Source organism: Rattus norvegicus, chromosome 6 (assembly GCF_036323735.1).
Source record: "Rattus norvegicus strain BN/NHsdMcwi chromosome 6, GRCr8, whole genome shotgun sequence".
Taxonomy (NCBI): Eukaryota; Metazoa; Chordata; class Mammalia; order Rodentia; family Muridae; genus Rattus; species Rattus norvegicus.
The window spans coordinates 141,709,503-141,727,649 of NC_086024.1; the positions used below are offsets into that span (position 1 = coordinate 141,709,503).

The 18,147-nt window shown below is 37.6% G+C and overlaps 1 gene segment (V, D, J or C); it reads right to left on the reverse strand.

Annotated features, from left to right (window-relative positions):
• Positions 1 to 8,064: 8,064 nt before the first annotated feature.
• LOC120103445 (immunoglobulin heavy variable 3-73-like) lies at positions 8,065 to 15,224 on the reverse strand. The segment is given in 2 exon segments: positions 8,065 to 8,384; positions 15,120 to 15,224. Coding segments are annotated over 2 exon segments (363 nt in total).
• Positions 15,225 to 18,147: the final 2,923 nt, after the last annotated feature.

Consider the following 18,147-nt stretch of genomic DNA (forward strand, 5'->3'; position numbering starts at 1 on the left):
TCTTTAATAGTTGATATTGCAGATATGTTTTTATTTACTATGTGTGGATGTGTGGACTTTCGGGAAAGGAAAAAACCAATTGAATATATAAGCATGGTGTCATCATCCATTCATTTTCTTCACCTTCAGCAACAGAATCTTTAAATCTATTTGCATTTTCTTTCCTCTATTAGGAAGGATATTAGCTGGAATAAATGATTCGACTTGGGGGCAGAGTCTTGTATGGTTCATGCCCAGTGCTGAACACATGCAACTCTGCTGCAGAACAGTGGGAGACCTGGTTACACGGTGTTGCCACCTGCCATGTGGATCCCTCATCGCAAGGAAGGTAGAGAAGGAAGAGCAGCTCCTTCAGCCTTCACTTTTTTTTTTAACATACTTGTCTTTATTATATGGTTTCATCATTCATTTTTTTCTCTGCATATCTTTTCCTAGAACAAAGGATGCTTAGTCAAGATAGCAATTTATGCCTTAATATATGGTTCTTAGTGATTTGGTGGAAAATAAGTGCACAGTGTTCCTGTGCACTTTTAGCATTGTAATGTCGAAGAAGAGGTGACATTCTTTCCTCCACAATAGAATTGCCAAATACACATGAGTGTAGTCAATGTTCCTCCTACAGCATTCTAGATAGTGAGGGTACCTTCATCTGTTCAAATTCTCCAGATCTATCCCAAGATTACATCCTCATTTTTATTTTTTGCCTTGAAGGAATGAAAGTCCTTCAATCTGGCGTGAAGTCCCAGGTACTGTATCCATGCTACTTTTCACATTTACCTCCAAAATATTTAATAATCTGTTTAATGTAATAAATTAATATATAATATAATACAATATATAATAACAATCAGTGGTTCCCTGTTGTAATTTTAGAATATCAGTTTATTGAGGTTAATGCTGATAATTATGAAAATTTCTTGTACGGGATTCATTTTCTTTTCTACATAAATGACATTAGCATGTCAAAAGATTCAAACCCTGCTTCTTCTTGCTGGCCTGTGTTTATGTCTTACTAATGTGGTGAATATTCTGAGTGGCAAAATTACCTTCTTCAACCATATAGTAATGTTTTTTAATTTGTCATAAGCAGGGGTTAAAATCAACTTTTATACAATGTTTTATTGGATTGAATTTGTGCATTTTAATTTTGAAACACATCACTAATACTATTTTTAAATTTATTTTTTACTAGATATTTTGTATTTACATTTAAAATGTTATTCCCTTTTCCGAGTTCCTCTCCATAAGCTACTTTTTTCATCCCCATCCTACTTGTACTATCATGTGTACGTAATAGGCTTACCATACAGCCCCTTCACTCAATGACTCAATTTATAAATGCTTATTCAAAACTGTCAATATTTCCATAGTCAATTGCTTACTGAAGGCAAACATTACAATAATTTTGAATTTGCTCTTATGATAAGTTTAGGCCAAAGACAGTACATCCAGCTATCTGAACACACTAGTTAGAGAACAGATACCCTTAGTTTAAAAAAAATCGTCATTCATGAACAATTTTTTAAGAGGAGCTTTACTTATATAACAGGAATCCAGAGCACTAAAGCTAAAAGTAAATAGGAAACCCCAAAGGCCAGCAAGAAATGTGTGTTACCTCCTAACCTTCTGAACTTTAAAATGAAAGTGCAGTGCTGAGAACCATCATGAAATACTGTATGGCTGAAAACCAAGGAAGGCAGTGTCAATATGCTCTTCAAGCACAGTATTATGTGGTTGTATCTACACAATCCACTCTGGTTATCTTGAAGGAATATCTGATTGTTGAAGCTGTTTTGGGAAATTGTGATCCAGCTCTTCATTGATGGGTTATATGACTTACCATCATCCCACCAAATGTTTATTATACACTCCAGTCCCTTTTCTGAGGGCTTACAGAATCAGGTCACACCCATGCTGGCAGTACTCAGTGATAACTCAGAGAAAATGTAGGTCAAATTCAAGAAGGAATGCAACATCCCAGAGCCAGATTCCTTCAGAGTAACCCAAGACAAGAGAGCTGTATAAGGAAAAAAGGCAGAACAGGAGGTTGAATTAGGATGAGGATAAAAAAGTTCATTCCTTACAAAGCATTCGAATGAAGGGACAGTCAGCAGAAGGAATGTGGAAGTAAGTCTGTCCATGATTGCATACCACTGACAGTCCAGACTTACCTTAGACTTTCAAACAAAGGGTGGGATGAAGCCATCATAGATTTGCATTCCCATTCCCGGTGAGACTCTGATGGGAGACTACAGCTTTATAACTTATGAGGATTCAGTCTGTGATAGGAAAGAGAGAAGCTCTCAGGAAAGTTCACTCCTGATTTCTATGGAAAGTAGTTCTACACAGCAAGACCCAGGCATTTAGTATAAGACAAATGTAATGAGTATTATATAAATACAGCAAGGAAGAGTGTGTGCCATCTGCAGTTGGTACTCCATAATTCCATAGAATAAAGTGATATTTCATTAATTTTACTAATTGTCAATTTTCTGTATCTTATATTTGTAATTTCTATTTGTTCTACATGAGTAGCTTCAAATTTATATGATCTCTGTTTCTGACCACTTTATTTTTAATTTTTATTATATATATTTCTGTACATACATTTCAAATTTTATTCTCCTTCCAGGTTTTCTGTTCATAACCCCCATACACTCTCTTCCCCCTCCCCCATGCGGGTATTTCCCCATACATCCCCCTTAGTGCTCCCCTCATATTCCCCTGCACTGGGGGTCAAACTTTGGAAGGACAAAGGGCTTCCCTTTCGACGGGTGTCCCAACAGGACTATTCTCTGCTACATATGCAGTTGGAGCCCTGTCTCAGTCCATGTATAGTTTTTCGGTAGTGGTTTAGTCCCTGAAAGCTCTTGTAAATTGGCATTGTTTTCCTTATGGATTTGCAATCTACTTCAACTCTTTCAATACTTACTCTAATTCCCCCAAGTGTGTACTATTCTCAGTTTAATGCTTTGCTGCTGGCATTGGCCTCCGTATTTGCCATGTTCTGGATGTGTCTCTCAGGATATCTATATCCGTTACTTCAGCATGCATTTTTTTAGCTTCATCCATCTTATCTAGTTTTGGTGGCTTTATATATATATAGGCCACATGTGGAGCAGGCTCTGAATGGCTGTTCCTTGAGTTGCTCCTTAAAGTTTGCTTCTATATCCCCTCCTATGGATATTTTTTCCCATTTTAAGACAAGATTGGGAGCATCCACTTTTTGTCATCCTTCTTGTTGAGATTTCCTGTGGTCTGTGGATTGCATCCTGGGTAATTCGAGCTTTCTAAACAACATCAGATAACAAAAACTCTGTGCTCAGTAAAATGGATTTTCTGCCCAGGTCTCACACATGTTAAGCAACTGGGAGTAGGGCATTGTTGGCAGAGGATGCAGGAATTTCCTCCTGCCTGAACATTTTCTTCACTGTTTCAGAGACATTAATACACAGAGCAGTTTCTTTGTTCTTGTTCACATGCATGTTGTAAACCTTAGAAAGTATATGAATTGCATGTCTTTGGACAACGTTCACTTTGAATTTTTGAAATAAATATGACTGAATATAGGCAAAGAAGTTTGAGTAAACTTCTGATTTCATTAAACAAAGGTACACCAAAATAATCAACTCAATTTTATGAACAAAATGTTGTCATGTTATTTTCAAACCTTTAAAAACGATAATGATTTGAAGAGGTGTCTAAAACATGAACATGAATGTGCCACAACATTAAAACAACACTGTTAAGGAGTAATCTAAACACAGAACAGGGCAGGCCAGTTTATAACATTGAATGCTTAGGATATGATATGCAAGAATACATGAACTAAAGCAAGGCTTATATTTCCAGCAAGTTTAATGTCTTACAATAGCATTTCATCTATGATTAAATTAGGTATCTTGTAAGAGAATAACACATGACATATCATCCATCTCTCATTCAAATGTAATAACAAATATCTTCATTAAGACAAGAAATAATAAAGGTTACCAAGTGGCAAATAATCCTGGAATGGATAGCGCTGACATATATTTGGGCTACTTTATGAGATATTATAACTTTACCTACTTTTCAACTTTTATTTTACCTGTTCATTTCCAATACATCAACAATCAATAGGAGAAAAAGAAAGATAGATGAGGGAAGAGAAATAGATTTATTAGACTTTTGCCTACCCTGTTGATAAAGATTGTATGTTTCCTTGCAGCAAGTACGATATTCATATTTGGGATATTTTCTTCTTCTACTCTCATTGTTCAATATTATTTGACAAAAATCAAGTAAAGCAACTAGGAGCAGCAGGGACGAAAAGTGGGTTAATGAGAGCAACTTGCCCCTCCCATGGCTCTGAAATTTTTTCTCTAAACAGTCCCAAGAATTATCATATCTAAAGTCAGCGAAAAACGTGGCCCTCTTAGAGCACAAAACCATAATTGAAAATGGCTGTGGTCAAACTTAAGCATCCCCACATCCCACGTTTGGGATGAAAATAAAACTTATTCACATAATAGGGATTAATAAAGAAACCAAAATTCTTATTAAAGGATTATAAAGGGCCTAGATTGCAAGATTTAGAAGAAGAGGTTAGAAGGCCAGAGATGCAAGGAATGCTGGTTCCTGCATATTGGAATGGCAGTCAACGGACTCTTCTGAGACAGAACTTCATCGCTAACCAGGAACAGAGTTGCTGCTTCTCATACGCTTTCACCATGGAGGGCATAAAAAGATGTTTTAAGTCCATGATACAAGATGCAGTGAATGTAGACATTTTTCCTGAACTTTTTTTAGACGTCGTTGAGTACAAATCTGGAAATATGGACTATGTGGTTCTAAAATTAAATGTATAAATTTAACCCAACAAACTTTACACAAAGGCAGATATTAAACACCCTGCCAATACAAATCAAAAATTAGGAATTATTACTGTAAAGTTGGACCAAAATAACACAGCATTCAGAACATTCGACTGCACAGCTTGAGAGTGTTCCAAATTTAAGGACTCCTTACCAGCAAAGAGCAGAGGTAGAAGTTCCTGATCTGATTTGCTCATAAGGCTTTATAAAATCCAGATATAGACAATTATAGATTTTATTTAATGTGTATTTACAATCAGTGTTGCAATCAAATGTTGTTTCCCTGTTAATCAAAGTGTATTAAGTACACATTCAATGCAGAGGGAACAATTGTTAGAAAAAAATGAAGTGATCATTCTTCAGAAATTCACTAGTACCTGCGAACTATATTTAGAAATATATGATTTGCCGTCCAGTGTAAACTGAGACAGGGCATCACTGAGAGCAATGAGTGTTTTTCTTAACACTGCTTCCATTGTGTTCCATATGTTTGGATATATTGTTCCTTAATTTCAGTAACTTGTAAAAGTCTTTAATTTATTTCTAGATTACATCCTTGACTAAATTATCACAGATCAGTGCATTGTTCAGCTCAAATGTATATGTGGAATTTCTCACATTTTTGCTGTTATTGAAGACCAGCCTTAGTCTGTGTTGATTTGATAGGATACAGGGTATTAAGTCAATCTTCTTCTATCTATTGAGTCCTGTTTTCTGACCGGATATTTGGTCAGTTTCGGAGAAGGTACCATGAGGTGCTGAGAAGAAGCTCTTTTTCTTTGTTTTAAGATGAAATGTTCTGTAGATATCTGTAAAAATCCATTTGTTTCATAACTTTTTAGTTTCAATGGGTCTCTGTTAATTATCTATTTCCATGATCTATCAACTACTGAGAGTTGGGTGTTGAAGTCTCTTGTTATTGTGTGAGGAGCAATGTGTGCTTTGAATTTTAGTAAAGTTTCTTTTTTATGAATATGTGTTTTCATGCATTTGGAGCATAGGAGTTCATATTTGAGATTTCATTTTTGAAAGGTTTTCCTTTGATTATTTAGTGTCTTTACATTTCTTGATAAATTTTGGTAGAAATTTATTTTATTCAATATTACAATGGTTAATCGAGGTTGTTTATTTGCATTAATTTCTTAGAAACATTTTCCAGCCTTTTACTCTGAGATAGTACTTGTCATTTTCACTGAGGTATCTTTCCTTCACGGAGCAAAACACTGGGTCCTGTTTGTATATGTAGCCAGTTAGTCTATGTCTTTATATTGGGGAATTGATTCCAGTGATGTTGAGAGATATTAGGGGCCAAGGATTGTTTTTACCATGATATTTTTGTTGTTAGAGGTGGAAATATATTTGTGTGGCTTACTTTTTTGGTTTTGTTAAAAAAATACTATATATATATTTTTTTTTTACTTTTTCCAGGGTGTAGTTTCCACTTTGTGATGGAGTGTTTCACCTATCATCGTTTGTAGGCCTGGATTTGTGGAAAGATATTGTGCAAATTTACTTTGTCATGGAATATCTTGTTTTCTTCTTGTATCTTAACTGAGAGTTTTGCGAGATAGTAGCCTAGATTGGCATTTGTCTTTACTTAGGGTTGCTGTGTAGGGTCTCTATAATATTTACCCAGAATCTTCTGGTTTTTAGAATCTGTGCTGAGAAATCTACTATAATTCTAATTGGATTTCCTTTATACATTACTTAACCCTTTTACCGCACAACTTTTAATATTCTTTCACTGTTTTGTGCATTTGGTGTTTTTTTTTTTTTTTTACGTGACAGAAGGGGTTTCATTTTATGTTCAGTGTATTTGGAGTTATGCAGGCTTATTTTATGATCACTGGCATCTATTTTCTTTAGGTTAGGGGAGTTTTCTTCTATAATTTTTTTGAAAATATTTAGAGATCCTTTAAGTTGTAATTCGTTGCTCTACACTATACCTATTATCTTTGATTTGGTCTTCTTATTGGGTCCTGGATTTTCTGAATGTTTTCAGTTCACTTTTTTCTTTTTGCATTTTCTTTGACTACTGTGTCAATATTTTATGATATCTTCTCCCGCTTAGATTCTCTCTTCATCTTTTGTTTTCTCTTGGCTTACATAAATGACTCCTGACTTTTTTCATTTGTTTATCTCTACTGGGTTTTTACTCTTTGTGATTTCTTTATTTTTAGATCCATCGTGTTTCTGTTTAATTCCTTCAGCTGTTTGGTTGAATTTTCCTGTAACTCTTTAAACGATTGTTGTGTTTCCTCTTTAAGGGAATACAACTGTTTACCAGTGTTCTCCTGTATTTCTTTAAGGAAGTTGTTTAAGTCCTCCTTAAAGTCCTCTGTCATCATCATGAGATGTGTTTTTAAATCTACATGTTTCCCTTTACTGTGTGTTGGGATATCTAGTACTTTCTGTTGTGGGAAAACTGAAGTCTGATGACAGCACTTATTCTTGGTGTCTGTTGCTTATATTCTGGGTATCTCTGATGTTATTTGGTTTTTCCATCTCTGACTGGATCTTATTTCTTCTCTGGGTCAGTAAGCCTGTGTGTTTGAATTGAGATGACTCCTGGAAAACCAGCTGTTCTGTGCTGATATTGCGTCTAGAAAGATGTGGGACAGCGTTAGCCCTTGACCCAATTGTATACAAGAAGGACTGTTCCTCTCTCACGCCATCCAGTGGCTCTTGTATTATGTAAGCTCCTGAAGTTTATCTCCTTGGACAGTCAGTGGAGTGACATTGGGCTCCCACCTGTGGGTATATTTGTGAGAGCACTCCTAGGAAATCAGGACTCTAAGGATAAGTTTTGGGCCTGGAGTGCCATGGGACATCCCCAGCACTGGGTGCAAATGTAGACCCATCCCAGTCTGCTCCATGGTTCCTGTGCCCTCATAATTCCTGGCAGTACTCCCTTTTGTCAAAGAAAAGGTTTTGGTGATATATACATATATGTTTTAAAATATGACACTCAAAAGAGTGAACTCTAAACTTTATATCTCAAGACATGATCAAGTTCCTAAAGTTTATAGTTGTAAAGATGAACACCACCAAAAAGACATCAGATAGTGTGTGCATATACAAAAATAAAATATCAAATATGTGTGTATGTAAATTGCTACTGATCTGAGATCTGTGTGTACTGAGCGCCTCCTGCAGGCCATGAGTCTCTAAACTGGAGGTTATTGTCTATTCTCACAATAAAGACTTCTCACTGTGCTACAGTACAGTAATACAAGGCTGTGTCCTCAGTTTTCAAGTTGTTCATTTGCAAGTAAACCATGCTTTGTGAATCATCTCTGGAGATGGTGAATCTCTCTTTCACTGAATCAGCATAAAGTGTTGCATAATTATGAGTCTTAATGCTTATGCTAGCAACCCAATCCAGACCCTTTCCTGGAGCCTGGCGGACCCAGCTCATGGCATAAGTATTGAAGTCAAATCCAGAGGCTGCACATGAGAGTTTCAATGACCCTTTAGGCTGCACCAGCCCTCCACCAGACTCAACAAGCTGCACCTCACAATGCACAACTGCAAACAGAAAGAATACTGATTAAAAAAAAAAAAACTGGTCTTCCTGGTTGCTGCCGCTGCAGAGAGCCCGTGGGGAGCACCCCACGAGCGAACCTGAGCCTCGGGACCACAGGTAAGACCAAATGTTCTGCTGCAAGAAAGCTGCCTGGTGAGCTTGGGACACAGGAAAGCAGAATTTCTCTAGGACCTGGCACGTTCTGTGTTTACCGGAAGTCCCACACCCGCGGATCCCGGCCCGCAGCAGCTCTCTGCTCCCAGACCCGGTGAGAGAGAGACCCAACCGCCTGGTCAGGTGGGCACTCCTGAGGCTGCAGAGCGGAAGAGACCACCAACACTGCTCACCCCTGCCCACATCCCTGGCCCAAGAGGAAACTGTATAAGGCCTCTGGGCTCCCGTGGGGAAGGGCCCAGGAGCGGCAGGACCCCTGTGCCTGAGACACCGCCGGAACCTGAAAGAAACAGACCGGATAAACAGTTCTCTGCACCCAAATCCCGTGGGAGGGAGAGCTAAACCTTCAGAGAGGCAGACAAGCCTGGGAAACCAGAAGTGACTGCTCCCTGCACACACATCTCGGACGCCAGAGGAAAAAGCCAAAGACCATCTGGAACCCTGGTGCACTGAAGTTCCCGGAAGGGGCAGCACAGGTCTTCCTGGTTGCTGCCGCTGCAGAGAGCCCGTGGGCAGCACCCCATGAGCGAACCTGAGCCTCGGGACCACAGGTAAGACCAAATTTTCTGCTGCAAGAAAGCTGCCTGGTGAACTCAAGACACAGGCCCACAGGAACAGCTGAAGACCTGTAGAGAGGAAAAACTACACGCCAGAAAGCAGAACACTCTGTCCCCATAACTGACTGAAAGAGAGGAAAACAGGTCTACAGCACTCCTGTCACACAGGCTTATAGGACAGTCTAGCCACTGTCAGAAATAGCAGAACAAAGTAACACTAGAGATAATCTGATGGCGAGAGGCAAGCGCAGGAACCCAAGCAACAGAAACCAAGACTACATGCCATCATCGGAGCCCAATTCTCCCACCAAAACAAACATGGAATATCCAAACACACCAGAAAAGCAAGATCTAGTTACAAAATCATATTTGATCATGATGCTGGAGGACTTCAAGAAAGACATGAACACACTTAGGGAAGCACAGGAAAACATTAATAAACAAGTAAAAGCCTACAGAGAGGAATCGCAAAAATCCCTGAAAGAATTCCAGGAAAACACAATCAAACAGTTGAAGGAATTAAAAATGGAAATAGAAGCAATCAAGAAAGAACACATGGAAACAACCCTGGATATAGAAAACCAAAAGAAGAGACAAGGAGCTGTAGATACAAGCCTCACCAACAGAATTCAAGAGATGGAAGAGAGAATCTCAGGAGCAGAAGATTCCATAGAAATCATTGACTCAACTGTCAAAGATAATGTAAAGCGGAAAAAGCTACTGGTCCAAAACATACAGGAAATCCAGGACTCAATGAGAAGATCAAACCTAAGGATAATAGGTATAGAAGAGAGTGAAGACTCCCAGCTCAAAGGACCAGTAAATATCTTCAACAAAATCATAGAAGAAAACTTCCCTAACCTAAAAAAAGAGATACCCATAGACATACAAGAAGCCTACAGAACTCCAAATAGATTGGACCAGAAAAGAAACACCTCCCGTCACATAATTGTCAAAACACCAAACGCACAAAATAAAGAAAGAATATTAAAAGCAGTAAGGGAAAAAGGTCAAGTAACATATAAAGGGAGACCTATCAGAATCACACCAGACTTCTCGCCAGAAACTATGAAGGCCAGAAGATCCTGGACTGATGTCATACAGACCCTAAGAGAACACAAATGCCAGCCCAGGTTACTGTATCCAGCAAAACTCTCAATTAACATTGATGGAGAAACCAAGATATTCCATGACAAAACCAAATTTACACAATATCTTTCTACAAATCCAGCACTACAAAGGATAATAAATGGTAAAGCCCAACATAAGGAGGCAAGCTATACCCTAGAAGAAGCAAGAAACTAATCGTCTTGGCAACAAAACAAAGAGAATGAAAGCACACAAACATAACCTCACATCCAAATATGAATATAAAGGGAAGCAATAATCACTATTCCTTAATATCTCTCAATATCAATGGCCTCAACTCCCCAATAAAAAGACATAGATTAACAAACTGGATACGCAATGAGGACCCTGCATTCTGCTGCCTACAGGAAACACACCTCAGAGACAAAGACAGACACTACCTCAGAGTGAAAGGCTGAAAAACAACTTTCCAAGCAAATGGTCAGAAGAAGCAAGCTGGAGTAGCCATTCTAATATCAAATAAAATCAATTTCCAACTAAAAGTCATCAAAAAAGATAAGGAAGGACACTTTATATTCATCAAAGGAAAAATCAACCAAGATGAACTCTCAATCCTAAATATTTATGCCCCAAATACAAGGGCACCTACATACGTAAAAGAAACCTTACTAAAGCTCAAAACACACATTGCACCTCACACAATAATAGTGGGAGACTTCAACACCCCACTCTCATCAATGGACAGATCATGGAAACAGAAATTAAACAGTGATGTCGACAGACTAAGAGAAGTCATGAGCCAAATGGACTTAACGGATATTTATAGAACATTCTATCCTAAAGCAAAAGGATATACCTTCTTCTCAGCTCCTCATGGTACTTTCTCCAAAATTGACCATATAATTGGTCAAAAAACGGGCCTCAACAGGTACAGAAAGATAGAGATAATCCCATGCATGCTATCGGACCACCACGGCCTAAAACTGGTCTTCAATAACAATAAGGGAAGAATGCCCACATATACGTGGAAATTGAACAATGCTCTACTCAATGATAACCTGGTCAAGGAAGAAATAAAGAAAGAAATTAAAAACTTTTTAGAATTTAATGAAAATGAAGATACAACATACCCAAACTTATGGGACACAATGAAAGCTGTGCTAAGAGGAAAACTCATAGCGCTGAGTGCCTGCAGAAAGAAACAGGAAAGAGCATATGTCAGCAGCTTGACAGCACACCTAAAAGCTCTAGAACAAAAAGAAGCAAATACACCCAGGAGGAGTAGAAGGCAGGAAATAATCAAACTCAGAGCTGAAATCAACCAAGTAGAAACAAAAAGGACCATAGAAAGAATCAACAGAACCAAAAGTTGGTTCTTTGAGAAAATCAACAAGATAGATAAACCCTTAGCCAGACTAACGAGAGGACACAGAGAGTGCGTCCAAATTAACAAAATTAGAAATGAAAAGGGAGACATAACTACAGATTCAGAGGAAATTCAAAAAATCATCAGATCTTACTATAAAAACCTATATTCAACAAAATTTGAAAATCTTCAGGAAATGGACAATTTCCTAGACAGATACCAGGTATCGAAGTTAAATCAGGAACAGATAAACCAGTTAAACAACCCCATAACTCCTAAGGAAATAGAAGCAGTCATTAAAGGTCTTCCAACCAAAAAGAGCCCAGGTCCAGACGGGTTTAGTGCAGAATTCTATCAAACCTTCATAGAAGACCTCATACCAATATTATCCAAACTATTCCACAAAATTGAAACAGATGGAGCACTACCGAATTCCTTCTACGAAGCCACAATTACTCTTATACCTAAACCACACAAAGACACAACAAAGAAAGAGAACTTCAGACCAATTTCCCTTATGAATATCGACGCAAAAATACTCAATAAAATTCTGGCAAACCGAATTCAAGAGCACATCAAAACAATCATCCACCATGATCAAGTAGGCTTCATCCCAGGCATGCAGGGATGGTTTAATATACGGAAAACCATCAACGTGATCCATCATATAAACAAACTGAAAGAACAGAACCACATGATCATTTCATTAGATGCTGAGAAAGCATTTGACAAAATTCAACACCCCTTCATGATAAAAGTCCTGGAAAGAATAGGAATTCAAGGCCCATACCTAAACATAGTAAAAGCCATATACAGCAAACCAGTTGCTAACATTAAACTAAATGGAGAGAAACTCGAAGCAATCCCACTAAAATCAGGTACTAGACAAGGCTGCCCACTCTCTCCCTACTTATTCAATATAGTTCTTGAAGTTCTAGCCAGAGCAATCAGACAACAAAAGGAGATCAAGGGGATACAGATCGGAAAAGAAGAAGTCAAAATATCACTATTTGCAGATGACATGATAGTATATTTAAGTGATCCCAAAAGTTCCACCAGAGAACTACTAAAGCTGATAAACAACTTCAGCAAAGTGGCTGGGTTTAAAATTAACTCAAATAAATCAGTTGCCTTCCTCTATACAAAAGAGAAACAAGCCGAGAAAGAAATTAGGGAAACGACACCCTTCATAATAGACCCAAATAATATAAAGTACCTCGGTGTGACTTTAACCAAGCAAGTAAAAGATCTGTACAATAAGAACTTCAAGACACTGAGGAAAGAAATTGAAGAAGACCTCAGAAGATGGAAAGATCTCCCATGCTCATGGATTGGCAGGATTAATATAGTAAAAATGGCCATTTTACCAAAAGCAATCTACAGATTCAATGCAATCCCCATCAAAATACCAATCCAATTCTTCAAAGAGTTAGACAGAACAATTTGCAAATTCATCTGGAATAACAAAAAACCCAGGATAGCTAAAGCTATCCTCAACAATAAAAGGACTTCAGGGGGAATCACTATCCCTGAACTCAAGCAGTATTACAGAGCAATAGTGATAAAAACTGCATGGTATTGGTACAGAGACAGACAGATAGACCAATGGAATAGAATTGAAGACCCAGAAATGAACCCACACACCTATGGTCACTTGATTTTTGACAAAGGAGCCAAAACCATCCAATGGAAAAAAGATAGCATTTTCAGCAAATGGTGCTGGTTCAACTGGAGGGCAACATGTAGAAGAATGCAGATCGATCCATGCTTATCACCCTGTACAAAGTTTAAGTCCAAGTGGATCAAGGACCTCCACATCAAACCAGACACACTCAAACTAATAGAAGAAAAACTAGGGAAGCATCTGGAACACATGGGCACTGGAAAAAATTTCCTGAACAAAACACCAATGGCTTAGGCTCTAAGATCAAGAATCGACAAATGGGATCTCATAAAACTGCAAAGCTTCTGTAAGGCAAAGGACACGGTGGTTAGGACAAAACGGCAACCAACAGATTGGGAAAAGATCTTTACCAATCCTACAACAGATAGAGGCCTTATATCCAAAATATACAAAGAACTCAAGAAGTTAGACCGCAGGGAAACAAATAACCCTATTAAAAAATGGGGTTCAGAGCTAAAGAAAGAATTCACAGCTGAGGAATGCCGAATGGGTGAGAAACACCTAAAGAAATGTTCAACATCTTTAGTCATAAGGGAAATGCAAATCAAAACAACCCTGAGATTTCACCTCACACCAGTGAGAATGGCTAAGATCAAAAACTCAGGTGACAGCAGATGCTGGCGAGGATGTGGAGAAAGAGGAACACTCCTCCATTGTTGGTGGGATTGCAGACTGGTAAAACCATTCTGGAAATCAGTCTGGAGGTTCCTCAGAAAATTGGACATTGAACTGCCTGAGGATCCAGCTATACCTCTCTTGGGCATATACCCAAAAGATGCCTCAACATATAAAAGAGACACGTGCTCCACTATGTTCATCGCAGCCTTATTTATAATAGCCAGAAAATGGAAAGAACCGAGATGCCCTTCAACAGAGGAATGGATACAGAAAATGTGGTACATCTACACAATGGAATATTACTCAGCTATCAAAAACAACGAGTCTATGAAATTCGTAGGCAAATGGTTGGAACTGGAAAATATCATCCTGAGTGAGCTAACCCAATCACAGAAAGACATACATGGTATGCACTCATTGATAAGTGGCTATTAGCCCAAATGCTTGAATTACCCTAGATCCCTAGAACAAACGAAACTCAAGACGGATGATCAAAATGTGAATGCTTCACTCCTTCTTTAAATGAGGAAAAAGAATACCCTTGGCTGGGAAGGGAGAGGCAAAGATTAAAACAGAGACTGAAGGAACACCCATTCAGAGCCTGCCCCACAGGTGGCCCATACATATACAGCCACCCAATTGGACAAGATGGATGAAGCAAAGAAGTGCAGACCGACAGGAGCCGGAAGTAGATCGCTCCTGAGAGACACAGCCAGAATACAGCAAATACAGAGGCGAATGCCAGCAGCAAACCAATGAGCTGAGAATAGGTCCCCCGTTGAAGGAATCAGAGAAAGAACTGGAAGAGCTTGAAGGGGCTCGAGACCCCAAAAGTACAACAATGTCAAGCAACCAGAGCTTCCAGGGACTAAGCCACTACCTAAAGACTATATATGGACTGACCCTGGACTCTGACCCCATAGGTAGCAATGAATATCCTAGTAAGAGCACCAGTGGAAGGGGAAGCCCTGGGTCCTGCTAAGACTGAACCCCCAGTGAACTAGACTATGGGGGGAGGGCGGCAATGGGGGGAGGGTTGGGAGGGGAACACCCATAAGGAAGGGGAGGGGGGAGGGGGATTTTGCCCGGAAACCGGGAAAGGGAATAACACTTGAAATGTATATAAGAAATACTCAAGTTAATAAAAAAAAACAAAATAAAAAAAAAAAAACAAAAAAAAAAAACTGTCCCGAAAGCCCACTCTCATTATCACAAATGAAATCTCATAATGTTTGTTATCTACAATTACCTTGAAAAAGAGCAATCACGGAAACCAACTCCAGGAGAACCATTATTCTTAATCTTCTGTTGTCAGTGCTGAATGGGAAGACAGGGCTTGAGGTTTCTGCCTGGATTTCAGGGTCAACGCTGGGCAGATTTTATTGAGCGTGGTAGGAACTTATTTGCATACATTTCTGCTATATCTTTGTTCTGCTGTTTAGGGACAGCAATAAACAGTGCAAGTGTCTGAGAGAAAATGAAGTAACATACCATATTACATTAAAATATTAATTATGTGTTATAATATTTCTACAACTTTAATTTATTTTTGTCCTTTTTAAATATTAATTTATTTGTGAAATTCTATGTTCATTTTTATTTGCCCTATAGATGTGCAGATTTCATATATCTTAGAGGAGACTTAGAGTGGAAGATATTTACATGCTTTCATGTGGATAATGGAAATTGAACATGGGTCCTCTGGAAGACCAGCTAGTACTATAAGCACTCAGCAATCTGCCCAGACATAGTTTTGTGGTTTTTTTTAACATGTCTCCATTACAGTTTATCTTACCAGATAGTAGATGATGAATACATTGAAGTTTATAGAATAAAAATTACAGTTTGATAATTTTAGGGAAATTAATGTAAATACCAATGAATAATGGAGTAGACATTACACTAAAGTAGCAAAACTTAACTGGAGAAATAGGATGGATAGGGGGATAATATGAATATGGACTAAAGTTTTATATTCAGAACAGAAAAAGTAATATATATTATATAAAGAGTAATACTATAAGAGTTTATTTAATTTATAATGATGTATTAAACTTTGTTCCTAAATATGTTGAACATTTTTGTTTGGGCTCTATTAAGTATCATAATTGAGATATATGTTATTTTAATGTCTTCAATTAAGTAAAGATTCCTTTGCTGTAATTAGAATAGGAAGGAGAACAATCTTTTACCTGGTCTGAAAGCTGATGGTTATAGGACTTCTAATCTCTCAGTTCCTCTAAGGATTTGGTAGTTGTGGAACCTCTCTCAATTCTAGCACCCTAGAAATAGTTATTTTGTATTATAAAGAAGAATTTGGGACTAATTATTTGATGTTGAAGTTAACTCTACCATTAGAGAAACTGGGTTTGTTATGTCTAAGAGGTTTAATGTCTATAACCTTTTTTTTCGGCATTTGCAGGAAAAAATTTTCATTTAAAATATCAAAACCTATTAAACTGGTGCTCTGAAGTCACTTCTGCTGTGGCTTCCTTGACTACATTGCTCTTACAGGTTTTGTTTACTTAACTATGTTACATGTGCCTACATGAAAGGAGTAAATTCTGCTTGGATACAATAATAACCCTTGCTGTACCTTCTTGGCACCTGTTTTAATTTTCCTGAATGACTGAAAAGTGAAAATCCACCATTAATGTTCCTCCCCATGCATCAAGATTGATCTGTTATGAATATTTGTTTCCAATCCAGAATCTGGAGAGTGGGCAGAAGTCATCCAGTACTAGAATATAGATATTTTTCTTCCCCTGCATGGCTTCTTTTGAGCTCTATGTCCATTTTCACACAACGATGTCATCATCTGAATGGATTTTTTTCTCACAAAATTGTTGGGAAATACTCATAAAAATTCTCACATAGTTGTAGTCTAGTAATGATCCTTGTAGTTGCATAACACAGTGGATTAGAAATGAATGCACATAATGAACATAGGACATCTGTTAGAAGACACTAGTGTAAAAGCATAATCAAGAATGGCCAGGGTAAAATGACATCACCACTGTCCAGTTATCCTATGACAGCAAGACTTCAATATTTCAAGGCATTGAAACACAGGTAAATGGCCTTAATACTATGTTTTTGAAGATGGTTCTGAACCTTTAATAGTTTCTTAAGGAAGAATTGAAATTAACAAAGATGGGGAAATCTAATAAGTCCTGTAAAGCATTATAAAAACGCATAAATAGGAAAAAAAACTTGTGAAGAAATTTTGAAGAATTGCCAATTAAAATAGAAGTAGTAAAGAAAACACAAATTGGGAAAATTTTGGAAATGGTAAACTATGTAAGTAGACAGAACAAACAAATACAAATATTATCAAAAGAGTATAAGCAGGGTAAAATTTATAATCACGAGAAAATATGAATAGGATGGGAACATTCCTAGTTCAGAAGTCCAGAAAATATTTTCAACAACATATTAGAAGAAGCCTTCTTTAACCAAAAAAATGAGATACTTATAAATGCACAGAACACTTAGAAAAGAGGAAATATACTGTATCAGGAAAGGAATTGCCTCTGCCTAATAATAATCAAACCCTAAATGTACGGAATGAATACAGAATATAAAGGATGAAAGGGGGAATTGTCAAGTAAGATATAATGTCAGACCTATGAGAATTATTCCTACTTGTCAATAAATAAACTACAAGCCACAAAGGCATGGAAAAATGTATTGCAGTCTCAGAAAGAGTACAGATCACATCCTAGACTATTTTTAAAGATTTATTTATTTATTTATTTATTTATTTATATTTATTTTTAAGGATATGTATTTATTATATGTAAGTACACTGTACAGCTGTCTTCAGACATACCAGAAGAGGGTATCAGATCCCATTACAGATGGTTGTGAGCCACCATGCAGTAGCTGGGGATTGAAGTCAGGATCTCTGGAAGAGTAGTCAATGCTCTCAAATGCTATGCCATCTCTCCAGCCCTCCCTAACTATTAAATGCAGCCATATTTTAATCACCATAGATGATGAAAACAAGATACTCAATGAAAAAATTAAATTTAAATTGTATCTATCCACAAATTTAGCCCTATAGACAACACTAAAAGAAAAAACTCAAAACCGAAGAGGTTAACTTCACTCAATAAAACACAAGAAATAAATAATTGCACTATATCAAATGCAAACAAAAGAAAGCAAACACACACACACACACACACACACACACACACAAACTGCCAACACAAACACCAAATAGCAGGGATTATCAATGTTTGGCCATTAATGCCTCTCAAGATCAGTGAGTT